The 21896-nt window shown below is 44.1% G+C and overlaps 1 protein-coding gene across 1 annotated transcript in view; it reads right to left on the minus strand.

Annotated features, from left to right (window-relative positions):
* Positions 1–1854: 1854 nt before the first annotated feature.
* MYH15 (myosin heavy chain 15) overlaps positions 1855–21896 on the minus strand; it is a 107257-nt gene continuing 87215 nt past the window's right edge. The window contains exons 40-43 of the mRNA XM_058186017.1: positions 12090–12194; positions 11050–11145; positions 7344–7481; positions 1855–1989 (exon numbers count right to left, since the gene is read on the minus strand). Coding sequence (XP_058042000.1) covers positions 1972–1989; positions 7344–7481; positions 11050–11145; positions 12090–12194 — 357 coding nt within the window. The 3' untranslated portion in view covers positions 1855–1971. The remainder of the gene's footprint in view (positions 1990–7343; positions 7482–11049; positions 11146–12089; positions 12195–21896) is intronic.

Consider the following 21896-nt stretch of genomic DNA (forward strand, 5'->3'; position numbering starts at 1 on the left):
CATTTGGCAAAATGCGTTTCAACGTGGTCCAGGAGATAAGCGAACGGGATGACCCTGTATCCACTTCCATGGTGCACGGTGCTCCCTCTAGACGAACGGAGATGTACAATTTATTAGCTGGACCTACGGGAAAAGCGTAGTTAACGAAGACTTCCTCCTCACAATGGGCCACAGCGGAAGAATTCCTCGGCGTGGAGTTTGTGGCCGGAATCCTCCCCGCGGCTTGGCCGGTTGGCGGGCAGGTCCTTGGGTTGGCATGGTGGCCCTGCAGACCCTGGCCAGGTGACCGCGTCTCCCGCAGCGACGGCAAACGGCCGTCCTGAACCTACAGTCATCCCTGGCATGGTCGCCGCAACCTAGGCATTGGGAGGTCGGGTAATAAGTCATGGGGCCGCTCTGCCGCCTAGGTGCCATGTTAAGGCGACGGACGTCCTCGTCATCCTCTGGGAACCCGTCTGGAACGGAGTCCCCATAATTCACAAACAGTGGCTGTCCACTGCTTGCCGGTCTCATTTGGGCACGCTGGAGCTCAGCGGAAGACCTCTCTGCCATCTCAGCTGCTTCTGCCTCTTCTACAGCAGACTTGAGGGTTAAATCCCTTCGCCAGTAAACGGCGCTGGAGCTTTAAGTCCTTGAGGCCGTATACAAATTGATCCAGTAACATGTTCTCGAGGGCCTCAAAACCGCAGTGGAGAGCGGCAGCTCGCAGCAAAGCGACAAAGTTGGTGACAGTCTGTCCCTCCGTTTGCACGCCGCGAGGAAAGGCATGTCGCTGGGCAATTTGGCACGCGCTAGCGAATGTGCCCGCAGTTTCTCTATTAAAGTGTCCCAGGAGAGATCGGATACCAGTTGTGGAAAAGCAAGGGTACGTGCCGTTGAGAAAACGTCGCTGCCGCAAGAACTCAAAAAATATCCAAGCTTCCTGGCCGGGGGAAGGTCAGATAAATTGTTAGCAAGGAGAAAACATCCAAACGTTTCAACATACACGCCCCACAATTCAGCTGACGGGACGAATGGCGAAAAAATCGCAAATTGTTCGCCATGAGGAAGCTGTGAGGTGACAGATCCTAACGTGAATGGCACAATAAACCAATTTCGAGTGGCAAAAAAACTCGGGTTGGCGTTCCCAAACCTTCGTCGCCAGTATTAAATATTAAGAGGACTTACAGACCGCCAGTTCAAACAGACCTCTCCTTTATTCACGAACAACAGGAAGGAAAAAATACACGGCTCTAACGGAGCTATAATACACAGAACTGAACTGAATAACCGCTGACAGACTTCAGCACCCTGGCTAGCTAGCTGTCAAAACGCCAGCCAATAGGAACTCCCTCGGTTTCCCGCTCTTTCGGTTGCCGGCGCTTCAAACACTCTGATTGGTCGTGAGTCATCCTGGCTGCAACCGGTCGTAGGTGCGAGGACACAACACTTAAGGTTGCTCTTTAATCATTCTTCTTGTGGAATCTATCTTTATGTATAATTATCCTTTAAGTATTTACCTTACCAAAACACTTAGGCTTCATTCAGGATCATTTAGTTTGCTTTACTACTTTCTGAAACATTTTTTTGCTTTTAATCACCATGACCTTAAGCTGTGTGATCACCTCTGGTTTGTTCATAATTGGTGATGTGATTCATAAGGCTAGTAAAGAGGCAAGAGCTTGAAAGAAAGCACAGCTGCTGAGCAATTTCCATTAATTTCAGCAGGGATTACTCAAAATATATTCTCTACTGAAGTGTGCACCTTTTCTCCAATATTTTAAATGAATCTCAACATGCAAAATAATGGACAGAACAAAACATTTTTACGTCAAGCCTTGAAAAATGTATTTTTATAATAGAACAAGGACAACAGCAGTATATAGATGTTGGCTTTTATTCATTAAAAATCAGTTTTCTTCTGCTTCAGTATTGATGAGTGCTCTCTTTGTGAACACCATTCCAACCATCAGTTATTCAAGGAAAGTATATTTATTCTTCATTGTGAACCTGAAATATCATAAAACACAACAGTACAATTTAGATACAATATAAATTACCATTGTAAGGAAAGAACAATAGGAAAGGAATGCGATGAAGTAGATTACATTTAGAAAACCCTTAATCTCTGTTTAGGCAGTTAAAGTAAAAAAATGTTTTAGAACCTGATAGCTTCTGCCTGCCAGTGTTGAACATATTAGTCAGATGGCCCAATGATCCTGTATCTATCCTACACAAATTCTTAAAACAGTTTTTTTAACACTAACACTATGAGAATAGCCCTGTTAAACTCAGATAATTTTCCTTATGAGTAAATATGTACAGAATTTTCTATTAAAAATGAAAACAAAGTTTTTAGTTCCTCACTAGTGGCATTTTGAAGTCATGAAGAAATATGGCTTCTGTTTGGGCACATATGAGCTGACTTTCACTACAAACTGCAAAGGCTAGTAGTCTTGGTTTCCTTTGTGGAAAACACTTTGGCATAAGAAATCATGTATATCATGTATATTTAAGAAATGTAACTTGCTCCGTGCATAATTGTTTAGTAAACGGTGGCATCCAACTCTTGATCTGCTCACAGATAGGTAGAGCATTAAGGACATCTTCTGTGCCTGAAAGATTTATCACTGGATTGTGAGCGACTGCTGTTTAGTGAGAAACCTGTGGTATGCGTGCTTCAGTTCATTGATTATCTTACACTTTATAGAACATATTTAGAGTTCTTGAAGCACATCATGGCATACATTTCTCTGGGGTCTTAGACACATATAACTTTATCTTCAAATCATTGTCTGAGGCACTTTTTTTACTAAAACATAAATTTTATTACAGTTAATAAAAAATATCTCAAAAGGAAAATCAGTCTACTATGGTACAGCAGCCACACTGTGGGGTAACTAACACATGTTTATATCAAGGCTTGTAAAGTAATTGTTCTATAAAACCACCTCCATTGCAAAAAGCTGTCTAGTTGCAATATTTGTAGTAGCTTCAGCATGAGTTCATCTTTTATATCTTCCTAATCTGATATTTACATAACTCATGTTACCCTGAACTAATACTTTGGCTCCCAAATCATCATTAAAAATGTGTTAGACATCTTTAGCAATGTTTATGTTGCTATCGTGGATTTATATGCAAGACAAATGAAATAGTATCTGGAATATACTGGAGTAACTGCACTCCCTTCTTTAACCATTTTCTGTCACTGTCCTAAAGTTTGCCTGCCTAAAAGTAAAACAAGGAATGTATGACAGTTAACTTCTTTCATTTTATGATCCTTCCTAACTCAGTTGCATTAATACAATATCATGAGATGCCAGGTCAAAATTTATGGTAAAGGAGAAAATGGAGTAAAGATGGAAGTTACTTGCACTCAGATTAGTTTACTGGTTTCATCTTCCCAGAATCCTTTCTGTTTCATTGGCCAGGGTCCAAATGGTTTTCCTGAAGATTTTCTACATTTGACTATCTAAAGCTTGCATCCAAATTAAATTGTACTGATGGTGCTTTCTATATCCTACAATGATTGTGTCACTGCTTTGAGTGATTTTTTTTGTATTTGTCCTCAGGACAACTGAGAGGGGGTTAAGTGGTACAATGCACTGCTAACAATAGGAGGAGAGTTCGACAGCTCTTGTCTATCAAAATATTCATGAAGGGACATGTTGCTGTTCTTTGTGCAAGCAAAACCATTCCACTCCTAGATTCTTCTGCCCACAAGGGTGATTTTCTTTCCCTTTCTTCATACCCATGTACTTTTATCCTATCTAAACATTATGTGTCTTCTCTATAGAATATTAATGCCTGCTTTTAAGTTCCATGTTCAGTCTTTCTGCACTTCTTTCAGTCACTCAATTGCATCTTTTATTCCCCTTCACTCTCCTGTTTTTTTTAAAAAAAAATGTTTCTCAGGCAGCACATACTTGCTTATTAATATAACTTGCATACAGAGGTGGTATTCAGCAGGTTCTGACCAGTTCTGGAGAACTGGTAGTGGAAATTTTGAGCAATTCAGAGAACCGGTAAATACCACCTCTGACTAGCCCCGGCCCCATCTATTCTCTGCCTCCTGAGTCCCAGCTGATCAGGAGGAAATGGGGATTTTGCAGTATCCTTCCCCTGCTATGCCCACCAAGCCATGCCACCAAGCCACACCCACAGAACCAGCAGATGTCTAGAGTAAATACCAACTTATAGGGATGCAGATATGCTAAACATGTACATATACACTTCTCTCCAAGGTCTCCTCAATTAAGGGATAGTACACAACTTCTTCCTTTGAAACTTTGGCTTGCAGTGGCAACAAAGTGGCAACAAAGTTGTAGGCTTCAGACTGACTCAAGAAATGTGGAAATGGAATTGCATGGGATCACTTTGAGAAGACAGGAAATGATCCCTATTTTGTGTTCTCTACCTACTGCAACTCAGGATCAGTCAGGAACACCTGGAAGACTTTCTAACCAGCATTACCTGTAAATGGGTGATCAGGACGGCACTCAATATTTCAACAGCCCATCATTCATATGTTCTTATGAAATGACAATATACCTGGTGTTTCTTAAAGTTAGCTGTTGGGATAACCCAGCTAGATATCAGATCATGTGAGTAATAGCATATCTTCCCACCATTGCAAATTGATATATGATTTAAATGGAATTTTGGGATGCACATTTTGCAGTTCTGACAGTGTAGGCCCCATAATGTTTGGGATATGTCCCAAATACCACCTTTCACTAACATCTTTTTAAATTTGGCCATAAGGCTTAACTCATGTGAGACTAGTGCCAATGTTACAATTTCTAAATATTAAACTCAGCACCGAGTGAATAGGTACAAGTCTAACAATAGATCTTATGCCAAAGGTTCACTGCTTTTAAGAATAGGGAAACGAGTCAAAATTGAACTTTGCTTAAAGCGCCAATGCTTTTAAGAAAAACAAAGCCTCAATACATAATGCTTAAAGAACAGAGACAAGATTAGGAATAAGCCTTTCCTTCAAATGCTTTCTCCTTCTGGGAAAGAGGTTTAGGCTATGAATGGCCCTTTTTGTACAGGCATTCTTCTTAAGAATTGGGAACTACTGTCAATCTTTCTCTGCTGTTGCTTAATACATCTATTCAGTACGGAAAGATACCTGTATGCCAGTCAGCCTCATCAACTTCACTGCCTACCAATATTTACCACTGCTCATATTTGCCAAAACTTCTCCAGCTAGTGAACTGAACTCTACAAAGATTTGCAGCAATACAATGGTGCCATCCAATCTGCCATTACAGCCTCGTTATCAAAAGCTTTCCTATATACCATACAAACTTTCAGCTTTCAAAGCCATTTTGTTCATATCAGCTGCCTGCTTTCTCTGCTGTCATTAAAATCCACTTCTTTCTACACCAGCCATATTACACTATTGCCCACAATGTGCAGTAGAATATGTGTGTCTTACTTCTATGCTTGTCCTCTTCCTCGCAGCCTAGCTGCTTTATTCTGAGAGTTTCTGAAGCAACACAACAATGTAGCCAGCTTGTGTTGTCTATAATTGTCTTCACTGGTACAGTTGCTGAACTCAAATTAATGACCTGCCTTCCACTAATTCTGGCACCTACTTACAATTAGATTATGAGAAGCAAACCGTTTGAGAAGTGAAACCCTTCTAATCTTTCAAACAGAATATTGCTAACAAGCACAACTTTATGAATTAGTGTCATATTGAGATTTGTAATTCAATGTCTTTTTATATCTTCCCAGAAGTGGTTCTTGTTAAAATAAGGATGGCATCTTGACATGCAAAATTGAATTGGGCACCTAGAAACATTAAATCTTCGTTTTAACTAATGTCAGGTCTGATTTACAAACCTATTTAGTGTATATTTCCTCCATTAACAGATATGAATTTCAGGTTGTAATATTTTCTGCAATACTTAAAAATCAGAAGCAGAATTTTGTAAATAACGTAATTGCCCTCCCACGATTCGTTTTAAAAGTACAATTACATGGGCAAAGCATGGCTGATTAATACATGGTGGGTACCTTTTTAAATACTAGTAGTCCAGATTTGGCCTTCATGAAATCAGAATGTTGGACTAGATAAAAACCAAGCTCTTTTTATGGTCTCATGACTGAGTAATATTTGGGGGGAAAGTGGCAAGATAGCGAGGGAAAGACAGGCAGACAGGTTAAATATTCTGCATGAATTTTTACATTTTGAATTGGAAAAAGGTTAACCGCCTCCAAGTTTCTCAAAATTGTTAGATTTTGCATATCCTCCCTATATTATGACACCAAGCTGTGATTTTATTGTAATATTTGTAATCTCTTTAAAAGGAAGCAACAGAAGATGTAGGCACTCGTATAACCTGCAGAAATGGTGAATCTGCAGTGGACCTGCTATGTCTATTATAGGTAGTGTGTGAGGTTATGAGCTTTTGTTATTTATACAGACTGAAGGCATTTTTATGTTCTCAACTGGCCCTCTGGGGAGCCCTCCAAATGGTGACCATGACAACAACCAATGATTATGCAATTTGCCACAAGAGGCCACTTTTTTAGTCTCCACTGTTCTTTTCCGAGCTTTCATTGGGTAAAGTGAGTGAATAAATTCTTTTTGTCAATATCCACCACCATCGGAGAAAATAACATGATAAAACAAGATAACATGAAATTTAATTGCCCCTATCTTAAAATCAGCTACAGTATTAACCACTTTTAAAGCTGGTTTGTGGCACAAATTCGAATTTAAAAAATCCTTTGTCAGCTCCCAAATTGTTTTAATAGTCCTAGATTGCATCTTTAGTTATTAATTGTAATATTAATTACAGTCATTTTAAAAATACAATTACATGGGCAAATCATGGCTGTTTAATACATGGTGGATACCTTTTTAAATACTAGTAGTCCAGACTGAAATAATACCTTTTGGTTTCTGTGCTGAACAGCACTTTATTTCAAATGATACTCATGTAATATATAATGCTTTTAGCTCAGCAAGAGTAGAAAGAGTGCGTCGTTACTCACTCCAGCCTAGCATAGTCTTTCTAATCATAACGTTTTTCCAGATGCATTAGGGGAATACTGTAGACTGATGGAGAAATAACAAATGATGGGTTTTTTTACTCAAGTTACCTAGATGGAAAAGTCTAATTTAGTGGCCCAATGCTCCATTTTTGAATCTCAGTTCTCATCCCATCTGACAGGAATGGCCTTCTCCTCTAAAGGGACCAGGCAGAGGAGAATCAGGAATGGCTTTCACCTTGGAAAAAATTAATTTCAGTGGCAGATTCTGGATACTCTGCCTATCTTTGCTCCTCTCCCTTACTGTCCTTTTAGAGATTCTAGCAGAATCATTTTTTTCCACTTCATACCTTTTTCAGGCCAATGTCTCTTGACTTGGTCCGGAGCTTATTAACCTGAGATTCAGCAATCTCAGCTCGTTCTTCGGCATCATCCAGCTCATGCTGCTGTTTCCTATATTTTGTAAGGTATTGATTAGCTTGAGCTTCCTGTTGGGGAAAAAAGGATATAACAATATTTGACTTTGACAATCAAGAAGCAAAGGTCCTCTGAAACATACAGGCAAGACAAATCAGGTTTATACATAGCAAACTGCCTTTCAGATATATTGAACTGAATTGTAATCCAACACCCTTAAAAAGCATTAAGCTGGAAAAGGCTGCTGTACTTCATGGTTAAATATTTAATGATATTGTGCTGGAAAGCACTTTCATTTATACCAATCTATGAAGCTACTAAGGAGAGACACTGAGTTGCATTTCATAATTGGCTTGTTTGGTTTTGGCTTGGCGTAATGGATAAATCTAACCATTGTGGTTTATAAAAAAAGGCTTGTTGGAAGGATTTTTTTTTTGATAGAAATAATGGGTCTTAATAGGATAATCCCCACATTTGACATCATTTCATTTGCTTTTAAATTTAATTAGAATTTTTTTAAAAAATGACTTCTGTCCTCCAGTTGTATCAATGGTGTCTACAGGGGGAACAAAAATAAGTCAGGATGGCAATCACAGTTGCATGATTGAAGCTCTGGCCTTTTTTGTACCTGAAATAATGTCACTCACTTTTTTGTTTTTTAACCTCTTGTACAGGGGTCTCCAACCTTGGTCCCTTTAAGACTTGTGGACTTCAACTCCCAGAGTCCCTCAGCCAGCAAAGCCTTAAACAAGTCTTAAAAGGTCAACCGTGGATAGATTTTGAGTAAAGCTTTTGGGGTTATGAGAAGAAACCACAGAGTCAGGTAATGCATTCCAAGCATAGATAATTCTGTTGCAGAAATCGTGTTTTCTGCAATCTAAACTGGAGCGGTTGACATTGAGTTTAAATCTGTTGGTAGCTCTTGTGATATTGTTATTGAAACTAAAGAAGTCATTGACAGGAAGGACATTACAACGGATGATTTTATGAGCTAAACCCAGGTCCTGCCGAAGGCGACAAAGTTCCAAGTTTTCTAGACCCAGGATATCAAGTCTGGTGGAATAAGGTATTTTATTGGTTTCGGAGGAGTGGAGAACTCTTCTCGTAAAATACCTTTGGACACGCTCAACTGTGTTGATATCAGATATATGGTATGGGTTCCAGACAGGAGAGCAGTAATCAAGAATTGGCCTAGCAAATGTTTTATATGCTCTGGTCAGTAGCGTGGTGTTTTTTGAAAAGAAGCTACGTAGAATTAAGTTAACAACTCTTAGAGCCTTTTTTGCTATATAGTTGCAGTGGGCTTTGGCACTTAAATCGTTAGATGTAAAAACTCCAAGGTCTTTGACAGGGTGGGGGTCATCTGCGAGGCAATGTCCATCAAGCATGTACTTTGTGATTGGGTTCTTTCTTCCAATATGCAAGACTGAGCATTTACTGGTTGAGATTTGTAGTTGCCAAATTTTAGACCAAGCAGTTAGATGATCAAGGTCCTTTTGAATTGTGGATGTATTGTCAGTGGTGTTGAAAAGTTTGACATCATCAGCAAAGAGAACACAGTTACTTGAGATATGATCACAAAGATCATTTATGTATATTATAAAGAGAGTTGGTCCAAGAACGCTACCTTGAGGAACACCACTCTTGACAGGAACAGGATTTGATAGAGCATTACCAATTTTAACTATTTGTTGTCTGTTTGACAGAAAAGCAGATATCCAGTTGTGTAAGGGTCCTGAAATGCCATAGGATTTTAATTTTAGGAGAAGTTTATCATGTACTACTGAGTCAAAAGCTTTACAGAAGTCTATGTATATTGCATCTATTGATTTACCTAGATCAAGATTTGTAGTCCATAGGTTTTTACAGTGGAAAAGTGGTAAATTGCATGATAATTTTTTCCTGAAGCCAAATTGTTTATTTGAGAGAAGATTGTGTATTTCTAAGTGCAAGGTAAAGGGACCAAGGTTGGAGACCCCTGATCTTGTTGATATCACTGAATGATATATATAAATGTTTTCCTCCTTTACAAAAATATAATTTGATTATTTCTATTTCTATTTTGATATATCTGGGTATCATTTGGGGGCTGCATATGGTTCTGGTTGCACATTTCCTCCTTTATAGCCTAGCATGGTGCATAAGGCTAAGCATGCGTGGTCTATTTAATAAACCATGCTTAAATCAAGATTTCTGAGCTGAATAATTAAACAGAAGATATCAAAGTGTAGAATTAACACAGATTAGTAAGCAGAATTAAGGTTTTATAAATGTACAAGAAATTATTACTTTTTCAAGTATAAAGTCAAAATTGTCATCATTAAAGTATGGAATGAAATGCTGATCAAGCATTGTCATGAACTGACTAAATTTATTTTGAAAGTTTAATCGTTCACTCTTGTAGTCACTATATATAGATTTTGAACTTACCCTATTCAGGTGTTGCATTATTATATTTAAATTACATTTAAATATTTATCAGAATCTAATCTAATAAAAACTAAATATAACCGTTTTCAAGTCTATTACAAAACGTTATTTTCTATTATATTTCTATTCATTTGCATGAAAATGGATTCATCATTTACTTTCTCAGTTACAGCTTACACTATTTTGCTTTTTTAGTTTTCAAAGGAGGAATTCCTTTCATCCTTATTTTCCACAGCTGTCCCTTTGAACCAGTGGTGGATTTCAAAATTTTTTACTACCGGTTCTGTGGATGTGGCTTGGTGGGCATGGCATGGCTTGGTGGGTGTGACTTGGTGGGCATGGCAGGGGAAGGATACTGTAAAATCTCCATTCCCACCCCACTCCAGGGGAAGGATACTGCAAAATCCCCATTTCTTCCCAATCTACTGGGACTTGGGAGGCAGAGAAAAGATGGGGGCAGGCCAGTCAGAATTTTTACTACCGGTTCTCTGAACTAAATTTAGTTCTCCAAACTAAATTTCCGCTACCGGTTCTCCAGAACTGGTCAGAACCTGCTGAAACCCACCTCTGCTTTGAACTAAGCAGCATCCACAGAACAGGGAAGCAATGATCTAAATAATAGTGTGTTTGTGTAAATGCACACACATAAGTGGATTTACGACTCAGCAAAAATTAACACCTAGATTTTAAGGAAGAAACATGGTTTAACCCAGGGGTCTGCAAACTTGGCTCTTTTAAGACTTGTGGACTTCAACTCAAAGAGTTCCTCAGCCAGCAAAGGTTAACCTGACTGCATTGCTTTTAAGAAGATTGATCTACCTTTGAGAAAATCTTGTGTGCAAGTTGTATATGCAACCATGGGATTTCAGCTTTCAGTAAACACACATATTGCTTTGTTTCTATTCTGCAGGGTAATAAGCAAGATCTATCAGTCTCTACTGAGGCAGAAACAGAAAATAGAGTGACCTCTTTCACTTATCGTGCTAAGATAAATTATTCCATCTCATAATTGTATTTGTTACAATTGTACACATTCCAATTGTAATTTTCTGTATTTCTAATGTTCGGGCACTTCTTTAAACAAAATGGCTCCGGTTTTGAAAACTCCAGGACTTTTGGAAATACCATAAAAAGATAGAATGTATGTAATAAAATTTAGGGGAAAAAAACAAAAACTAAATGTACAATAATGATTACTATACCACTTACAGCTTCTTCTGCTTGGTGCTTGTAGCTTTTTACTTTCAGTTGCAATTTATCAATTAGCTCCTGCATTCTTGTCAAATTCTTTTTGTCTTCTTCTGCCTTTTAATAAATAAAGGATTAACGTCAGCAACCTTGAGTTATGCACAAATGCTAGCCTAACAGGTAAAGCAGTTTTCTTTGCTGGAAGTCCAAAATGTTGTTTCTTAAGATATAACTCTTTATTTTTATTACATTTCATCTTGTCATTCCTCCAGGTAGCTCAGGATGACCTTCATTGGACTGCTGTGTTTATCATATCAACAAATGAGAGTAAAGGAAAGAATAGGTAAAGAATCACAATCTTTACCACAGTGAAATATAAAAAAAATGGTAGTCCTCTTTCCTTCCAGAAAGCAATAAAATACAAACATGAAGTATGTATTTAAATTAACCAAAATATCACCACAGTTCACATGAGAGAAACTAGTGGACTAATCATACACTCTTGCACACTTTAATTACATGGTTTTTTTTAAAAAAAATTTGAAGGACACAAGTACAATTTTCATCATCTGCTATAACTGAAGATGATACCCCTGTTGGGACAATAACTATAGGCCATAGATATCAGTTAGAACGTTAACTGAACTTTTTCCAGGACTATTTTCCAACCTAGAGTTGGCTATATTAAGGGACTATTAAGTTTAATACCATTTTAAGGAAAAGTCTTCACACTTAATATGATAAGAAGTATGTCATCTTCCAACATAACAATCATGGACTCCTAATGTTTACTCTATCTACTAACTGATACTATTAATCATTTCTGTTTTCCATTCTTGAAAGTTAACAGAAGTTACACTAAATTATTTAACAAAGATTAATAACATAAATTTACTTATGCTATAGTAATAAGTTAACTTAATAGTAATAAATAAACCTCTACTGAGGTTCGTGAATTTCTTAAGAAATGTTGCTTTATATACATGAGTGTATAGTATCTGGAAAAAAGTGTTATTTTACTATTTTACTGCAATATTTTAAGATCACTAAACTAGAATTACCTGGTAAGTCAACTCCTTGATGCGCCTCTCATATTTGCGGACTCCTTTCTGAGACTCAGTATTTCGACGAACTTCTACCTCTAGCTCATTTTCTAGCTCACGAATCTGCACCAATACAGTAATATTATTAGATTGCGTTTACCATAACACCGAGCTCAAGATGAACAAATTTGCATAGACTGTAGATGTAACTCACTCTCCTGATTACTGATAACCTTCCAATCACTCTCCTGATTACTGATAACCTTCCAATGTCATCAGAGGGCATAAATTTTTGCCATTTTAAAAGGTTTATTGAAAGTTTTTGGAATGGGAAGAACATTAGTTCATCTCTCAGAAAACTGATGTTTCCTTTCCCATTTTTAGTTAAACATTTTTGCCTAAACACTGTATTGTTAAAATTCAGCTATATTGATTCATGTTTTAGTGGTATGGTTTCAGCTTATTTTCTGATAGATGGAAAGAGTTTTAAATGTTCCAGAGGCCTTGTACACCCATTGTCATATTTTATTTATTAGCTGCCCAGTGGAAACTGAGCTGTGTACAAAACAGGAAAATCCATAAAACAGGTATAATATCAAACCAAACCAACAGCCCAGGCTACAGCAATGTTATAAACAACGCAAATCAAACAAAATAGGGGCCCTAGCCGAACAATAATATGTCTAAGCCTAAGATCCTATTGGGCTTTTCAGAGATTTTCATAATCTTAACAGAAAGAACACAGTCCTTGTCCCTGACAGGACGCTGTTCCAGAAGGTGGGGCTTAGTTAGAGAAGGCATTTTTTCCTTACTCCCACAAAGATGACAGTATTAGAAGGGGCCTGGAGTGTATTCATTCTGTTGGGACATATCAGTTAGGGGAAAAATATTGGAGACAAATGTCCCTCAGATATCCACCCTTTTTTATCAAAAGATTATAATGCAATTCAATTACTTTCTTCTGAATTTTGTCTGCCACAAATGGGATGAGAAGCACAGGATGTAAGCTATATGTTGTGATTTGTAAACCACATTTTATAGTAAAATATGTGAAGTCAATGGGTTACATGTCATTGGAGTTTGTAATTCAGGGATATATATATATATATATATATATATATATATATATATATATATATATATATATATATATATATATATATATATATATAGGTCTTTGGTTATTCAGGTTTTCTCCCGCGTAAAATTGGAAGTGTCTTGGCGATGTTTCGACGAAGTCTCATTCGTCATCTTCAGGCTAGGTGTTTACAGCTTCGTGCTTCTGGGAGCAATGTGTGATTGCAGCTGTTTCTTCCTTTTTAACTGCTAGTGGGGGTTTGAACTGATTGGGTGGGAGCTTGGCTGTGCTCTGATTGGATGGGGTTTTTTTGTGCTCTGATTGGCTGGAGGTGTGTCCTGTTTGGGTGGGGGCTTGTTTGTGCTCAGATTAGTCTGAGTTGCAGGGGGATTTGAGCTGGTGAGCTGCACTGCTTGGCTTCGTGTTCGTGGTCGTGCTCCATCTTCATAGTGGGTGTCAGTCTGCTGTATGTATGGATTGGAGGGGTTTGAAATGGCTAATGTTGCAGCTGCGGTCTGGCTTCTGGTCCTTGGTCGTGCTTCCTGATCAGTGTGGGTTTGGGTCTGCTTTCTGGGTGGATGTGTGGTGGTGACATCCTGTGTGGACTTCATGAGTGTGGGTCTGGTGTCATTCCTCGTGTTAAGGACTCGTTTGTCAATAAGGGCGGGTTTCCAAATGGCTGGTAGGCGGGAGGTATCATCTCGTTTGTTCATGCTGTGTGGGCGTTTTTCTATTAAATAATCAGAGAAGCCATCGAGATAGAAAAACGCCCATCGAGATAGAAAAACGTTCTTCTTCTATGCATGCGCAGGATGGCGGCGTTTTGAAAACCATGCTGACAGCGGGTCGGGTCTTTTCCTGGCCGGGAAGCCGCGGAAGTTGCTCCCGAGCTCCCCAGACCTACCGCCCGTGGATTATTGTCCCGACAGCTGGAGGGAGACCTTTGGGGCTTGCTAGACCCCCAGCTGTCGGGAACGGGGCAGGAGCGTCGGGCGAAGGGCGGACGGCGGATGGCGGCGGCCATTTTGGCTGGGCGGGACGCGGAACGGTGCCCGCTGAGAAGAGCCCGCCGAGAAGAGCTGAGTCGGACCGCGGCTCGCCCAGACCTACCGCCCCGTAGATCATCCTCCCGACAGCTGGAGGGAGACCTTTGGGTCTCGTTAGACCCCTGGCTGCCGGGAATGGGGTTGGAATGTCGGGCGAGTGGGCGAGCGGCAGACGGATGGCGGCGGCCATTTTGGCTGGGCGTGGTGCGGAGTGGCGCCCGCTGAGAGGAGTTAGGCTGGTTCGCGGTTCGCTACCAGGTGGCCGCATGAGTCACCAGTGGCCAATTACCCGGCGCTTTTGGCAGCGTGCCTTGCATCGGCGGAAGCGTCTAGCGGCAAGGATACCATCTGCGGTTTTGACATTAACGCCAATGATATCGTTGGCGGCCATTACCATCGGTGGCCATGATCATCTGCGACGAACGGCGGCGGCCATTTTGGAAGGGCGCGGAGTGGCGCGCACTAGAAATGGCTGGTAGGCGGGAGGTATCATCTCGTTTGTTCATGCTGTGTGGGCGTTTTTAACAGAATAATCAGAGAAGCCATCGAGATAGAAAACGTTCTTCTTCTATGCGCAGGATGGCGGCGGCCATTTTGGCTGGGCGTGGCGCGGAGTGGCGCCCGCTGAGAGGAGTTAGGCGGTTCGCGGTTCGCTACCAGGCGGCCGCATGAGTCACCAGCGCCAATTACCCGGCGCTTTGGCAGCGTGCCTTGCATCGGCGGAAGCGTCTAGCGGCAAGGATACCATCTGCGGTTTTGACATTAACACCAATGACATCGTTGGCGGCCATTTTGGCTGGGCGTGGCGCGGAGTGGCGCGCACTAGAAATGGCTGGTAGGCGGGAGGTATCATCTCGTTTGTTCATGCTGTGTGGGCGTTTTTAACAGAATAATCAGAGAAGCCATCGAGATAGAAAACGTTCTTCTTCTATGCGCAGGATGGCGGCGCCATTTTGGCTGGGCGTGGCGCGGAGTGGCGCGCACTAGAAATGGCTGGTAGGCGGAGGTATCATCTCGTTTGTTCATGCTGTGTGGGCGTTTATTAAATAATCAGAGCAGCCATCGAGATAGAAAACGTTCTTCTTCTATGCCGGGGGATGGCGCCTCTGGAAAGAGTTTTAAATGTTCCAGAGGTGGAAGTTGGTTCCATCTGTACGGTAAGTGGGAGGGGCAGATATGGCGGAAGCAAGGGGCCATATCGCTTTCTGGGAGCAATGTGTGATTGCAGCTGTTTCTTCCTTTTTAACTGCTAGTGGGGGTTTGAACTGATTGGGTGGGAGCTTGGCTGTGCTCTGATTGGCTGGAGATGTGTCCTGTTTGGGTGGGGGCTTGTTTGTGCTCAGATTAGTCTGAGTTGCAGGGGGATTTGAGCTGGTGAGCTGCACTGCTTGGCTTCGTGTTCGTGGTCGTGCTCCATCTTCATAGTGGGTGTCAGTCTGCTGCATGTATGGATTGGAGGGGTTTGAAATGGCTAATGTTGCAGCTGCGGTCTGGCTTCTGGTCCTTGGTCGTGCTTCCTGATCAGTGTGGGTTTGGGTCTGCTTTCTGGGTGGATGTGTGGTGGTGACATCCTATGTGGACTTCATGAGTGTGGGTCTGGTGTCATTCCTCGTGTTAAGGACTCGTTTGTCAATAAGGGCGGGTTTCCAAATGGCTGGTAGGCGGGAGGTATCATCTCGTTTGTTCATGCTGTGTGGGCGTTTTTTTATTAAATAATCAGAGCAGCCATCGAGATAGAAAAACGCCCATCGAGATAGAAAAACGTTCTTCTTCTACGCATGCGCAGGATGGCGGCGTTTTGAAAACCATGCTGACAGCGGGTCGGGTCTTTTCCCTGCCGGGAAGCCGCAGAAGTTGCTCCCAAGCTCCCCAGACCTACCGCCCCGTGGATTATTGTCCCGACAGCTGGAGGGAGACCTTTGGGGCTTGCTAGACCCCCAGCTGTCGGGAACGGGGCAGGAGTGTCGGGTGAAGGGCGGACGGCGGATGGCGGCGGCCATTTTGGCTGGGCGGGGCGCGGAACGGCGCCCGCTGAGAAGAGCCCGCCGAGAAGAGCTGAGTCGGACCGCGGCTCGCCCAGACCTACCGCCCCGTAGATCATCCTCCCGACAGCTGGAGGGACACCTTTGGGTCTCGTTAGACCCCCGGCTGCCGGGAATGGGGTTGGAATGTCGGGCGAGCGGGCGAGCGGCGGACGGATGGCGGCGGCCATTTTGGCTGGGCGTGGCGCGGAGTGGCGCCCGCTGAGAGGAGTTAGGCCGGTTCGCGGTTCGCTACCAGGCGGCCGCATGAGTCACCAGCGGCCAATTACCCGGCGCGTTTGGCAGCGTGCCTTGCATCGGCGGAAGCGTCTAGCGGCAAGGATACCATCTGCAGTTTTGACATTAACACCAATGACATCGTTGGCGGCCATTACCATCGGCGGCCATGATCATCTGCGACGAACGGCGGCGGCCATTTTGGAAGGGCGCGGAGTGGCGCGCACTAGAAATGGCTGGCTTGCTGCAGCCGGCCATCATGACATCGGCGGCGGGGAGCGGGCCGCTGATCTTTTTAGCGGCTCTGTTAACAGCATTGATACCAACGACCCTTTCGATGGCAGATGGCGGGGTCCATTCTATGCCGGGGGGGGGATGGCGCCCTCTGGAAAGAGTTGGACCGGACTGCGGTTTTACTGCTGGACTGTTTGTCATTACCGCGTGCGGCCGGACGGTTTGCCGCATTTTCTTTAGTGGCACGGCTACCGCCGGTTTGGATATGGACTGCTCGGGCAGGCGGAACTTTGACTTTAGTTAACGGGCGATACCATGGGCAGAATCCACCAGCCCAACTTCCATCCTTTATTCCATCAGACTGTTGCCGTACCGGCCTTTTGCCATGGTCTGTAACTATTCGGGTTCTGCCTGTTGTCCGCGATACCATCTATCGACCTGGGATTTCCCTTTTTTTCCCCGCTGTCATTTACATCATTTACATCTTAATCGCATGAAATATACGTCTGCCGAACTTCTTCGACTGCGAGGTTCCCCCGCCTCGCAGGAATGGCCCTCTGGGTTATCAAGGGCCGGCCTTAACGAGGGGTCTTGGGACCCGGAGAGGTGGCATGCAAGGAAGAAGAATTTGTGGGGCTTTGTATATAGGTTTTTTAATAAGGGTTTTTTAAAGGGGAGGTAGTGTCGGGTGGGGAAGAACCCGTCGGGGAGGGCAGGTCTAGTCCCGGAAACTGTTCCCGGCGTTTATCCATTAGGTCCGAGGGAGGGGGGTGAGGGGTATGTTCCAGAGGTGGAAGTTGGTTCCATCTGTACGGTAAGTGGGAGGGGCAGATATGGCGGAAGCAAGGGGCCATATCGCTTTCTGGGAGCTCGTGCTCGCTGTTTAAAAGCGATCATGTGCTCCGGCCCCCCAGTCTTTTCCCGTTCCCCGGTAGGCCAGGATCCTCAGAGCCCGGGCCTCCGGCTGATGTTATGTAATGCCCGGTCCGTGGTTAATAAAGCCCCCCTGATTTGTGACCTTATTCAGGGGGAATCCATGGACTTTATGGGCATTACGGAGACCTGGTTGGGCGCAGAAGGGGGTGTGCCCCTAGTTGAACTGTGCCCTCCAGGTTTCCGAGCATTCCATCAACCGAGGGCCCAGGGTAGGGGTGGAGGGGTGGCGGTTGTTATGAAAGAGGGTCTGGAGCCGAGAGAGACCACTGTTCCTCAGATAGCCGGCTGTGAATCCCTTCTTGTGAAGTGGGGCCATAATAATCAGATGGGTCTGCTGATCGCGTACCTGGCTCCTTGCTACGTGACTACAGCCCTGCCTGAGCTGCTGGAGGTGCTAGCCGGGGTGGTGGTGGAGATCCCCAGACTCTTGGTCATGGGTGACTTCAACTTGCCATCGGCCGGCTTGTCGTCGTCAGTGGTTCAGGAGTTCCAGGCTTCCATGACGGCCTTGGACCTGGTTCAAATAACTGATGGCCCTACCCACACGGGGGGATCCGCGCTGGACCTGATTTATATCTCTGGACAGTGGTTTAATGATCTGGTAGTAAGAGATTTAGTGACGTTACCGGTGTCATGGTCAGATCATTTTCTCCTCCGCCTAGACTTTCAGACCGCTACTCACCACCGCAGGGAGACGGAACCAATACGTTGGTTCCGTCCCAGGCGCCTGATGGACCCTGAGAGGTTCCAGACGGAGCTTGGGCCGTTTCCTGAGGATCTTGCCCACGGCACGACCGAAGAACTAGTTGCGGCCTGGGAACAGGCCGCGGCTGGGGCTTTGGACCGTGTCGTGCCTTTGCGGCCTCTGACCCGGCGCAGATCTCAATTAGCTCCTTGGTTCTCTGAGGAGCTGAGAGAGATGAAACGCCGGAGAAGACGCCTAGAGAGCGTTTGGAGGTCCAGCCGTTCCGAAGCTGATCGGACACTAGTTAGGTCTTTTTCAAGGACCTACCTAGTGGCACTGAGGGGGGCGAGGCGCTCCTACGCTTCCTCCCTCATTGCGTCGGCAGATAACCGCCCGGCCGCCCTGTTTCGGGTAACCCGTTCCCTCCTTCATCAGGGGGAGCGGGATGACCCCTTACAGGGACGTGCCGAGGAGTTTAACGGTTATCTATACGATAAAATCGCTCAGCTCCGGGATAGCTTGGACCAAGATTGCGATGATCCGGATGAGATGACTGAGGCGCATCTTGTTGATACCGTTTGGGATGAGTTCGATTCTGTGACTCCCGAGGACGTGGACAGGCTGCTGGGGAGGCTGCATGCCACTACATGTTTACTGGACCCGTGCCCCTCCTGGCTGGTGCTGGCCACTCAGGAGGTGACACGAGGCTGGCTCCAGGGGATTATAAATGCTTCTTTGATGGAGGGGATCTTCCCCGCCGCCTTGAAAGAGGCGGTGGTGAGACCCCTCCTCAAGAAGCCTTCCCTGGACCCAGCTATTTTGGGTAATTACCGTCCAGTCTCCAACCTTCGCTTTATTGCGAAGGTTGTAGAGAGTGTGGTGGCGTGGCAGTTTCCTCAGTACCTGGAGGAAGCTGTCTATCTAGACCCGTTCCAGTCCGGCTTCCGGCCCGGGCACAGCACGGAGACAGCTTTGGTCGCGTTGGTGGATGACCTCTGGAGGGCCAGGGACAGGGGTTGCTCCTCTGCCTTGGTCCTGTTAGATCTCTCATCGGCTTTTGATACCATCGACCATGGTATCTTGCTGCGCCGGTTGGAGGGGTTGGGAGTGGGAGGCACCGTTTATCGGTGGTTCTCCTCCTACCTCTCTGACCGGTCGCAGACGGTGTTGACAGGAGGGCAGAGATCGACCGCGAGGCACCTCACTTGTGGGGTGCCGCAGGGGTCGATTCTCTCGCCTCTCCTGTTCAACATCTATATGAAGCCGTTGGGCGAGGTCATCAGTGGCTTTGGGGTGAGCTATCATCTGTACGCTGATGATACTCAGCTGTACTTGTCCACCCCAGGCCACCCCAGCGAAGCTGTCGAAGTGCTGTCCCGTTGTTTGGAGGCCGTACGGGTCTGGATGGGGAGAAACAGACTCAGACTCAATCCATCCAAGACGGAGTGGCTGTGGATGCCGGCATCTCGGTACAGTCAGCTGCAACCGCAGCTGACTGTTGGGGGTGAGTCATTGGCCCCGACGGAAGGGGTGCGCAACTTGGGCATTCTCCTGGATGGACGGCTGTCGTTTGAAGACCATGTGGCGGCCGTCTCCAGGAGAGCTTTTTACCAGGTTCGCCTGGTTCACCAGTTGCGCTCCTTTCTGGACCGGGATGCCTTATGCACGGTCACTCATGCTCTCGTCACTTCTTGCCTGGATTATTGCAATGATCTCTACATGGGGCTACCCCTGAGGTGCACCCGGAGACTTCAGCTAGTCCAGAATGCAGCTGCGCGGGTGATTGAGGGAGCACCACGTTGCTCCCGGGTAACACCACTCCTGCGCAGTCTGCACTGTGGTCTTTCGGGTGCGCTTCAAGGTTCTGGTTACCACCTTTAAAGCGCTCCATGGCTTAGGGCCCGGGTACTTACGGGACCGCCTGCTGTTACCTTATGCCTCCCATCGACCCGTACGCTCTCACAGAGAGGGTCTTCTCAGGGTGCCGTCCGCCAAGCAATGCCGGCTGGCGGCCCCCAGGGGAAGGGCCTTCTCTGTTGGAGCTCCTACTCTCTGGAACGACCTTCCCCCCGGTTTGCGCCAAATATCTGACCTTCGGACCTTTCGTCGGGAATTAAAAACTTATTTATTCATCCAAGCGGGACTGGACTGATTTTTTAGATTTTTTAAATTTCTAAATTTTAAATTTTTAAATTTTCTGTAATTTTATATGGGGTATTTTAGGTTGGTCAATTTGACGGTTTTAATTCGGCCATTATTGAATAGGTATTTTAAATTGATTTTTTAACTTTGTATACTTATTGCTTTTTATCTTGGCTGTACACCGCCCTGAGTCCTTCGGGAGAAGGGCGGTATAAAAGTTTAATAAATAAATAAATAAATAAATAAATAATAATAAATACATGCAGCAGACTGACACCCACTACGAAGATGTAGCACGACCACGAATACAAAGCCAAACAGCAGCAGTGCAGCTCACCAGCTCAAATCCCCCTGCAACTCAGACTAATCTGAGCACAAACAAGCCCCCACCCAAACAGGACACACCTCCAGCCAATCAGAGCACAAAAAAAACCCCATCCAATCAGAGCACAGCCAAGCTCCCACCCAATCAGTTCAAACCCCCACTAGCAGTTAAAAAGGAAGAAACAGCTGCAATCACACATTGCTCCCAGAAGCACGAAGCTGTAAACACCTAGCCTGAAGATGACGAATGAGACTTCGGCGAAACATCGCCAAGACACTTCCAATTTTACACGGGAGAAAACCCGAATAACCAAAGACCTACCTACAAACACCCGCGAAAACCTCAGAAAACATATATATATATATATATATATATATATATATATATATTAGTCCATGAGATTATGGACCTGTGCAACCCAATGATTTGCAAAACTGTTGGCACAAGGGAGGCAAGAAACAGGATCCTTGAAAATGATATCGAGATAGAGGACTAAGCTGAGGAAGAGATGCACTAGTTTTTTCTTGAATTAAAATACGAGAGAATCCATGCACAGCCCAGCCAATGTGGAAGGTGAAAGTAAGGAGACTGCACAGCAGACTTGAGATCAAGATAGGCAAAAAGAAAACGAGATAAATATCTGACCCGTTAAAGCATGGGACATTGGCAGAGATAATTTAGAGTGAATATATACCACTTTTTTTGGACTATAAGACTATAAAACATACTTATCTTTTTCGAGGAGGAAAACAAGAAAAAACATTTGCCTCTGCCTCCCAGCAATTTGCCTCCTTGCAGCAAACAGTGGAGGCCCGAGTGGGATTGCCCACAATGGCAATCCTGCAGCCTGAAACAGCTGAGGGTCAGGAGGCCAATCCAACTGACAATCAACTGCTTGTGCTAATCTATACTTTTAAAGACACATTAGGCCTTAGATCTTCAAACTTGGCAGCTTTAAGACTCAATAGCTGGCTGTTGAATTCTGGGAGTTGAAGTCCACAAGTCTTAAAATTGCCAAGTTTGAAGACCTCTGCACTAGGCACTCTTAAATCAAAGCATACTAAATAACAATATTAACTCAGCCAGAACTAAGTACACATTTTTGAAGTCGGCAACTACCA

The sequence above is a fragment of the Ahaetulla prasina genome, chromosome 5 (genome assembly GCF_028640845.1).
Source record: "Ahaetulla prasina isolate Xishuangbanna chromosome 5, ASM2864084v1, whole genome shotgun sequence".
NCBI classification, from domain to species: Eukaryota; Metazoa; Chordata; class Lepidosauria; order Squamata; family Colubridae; genus Ahaetulla; species Ahaetulla prasina.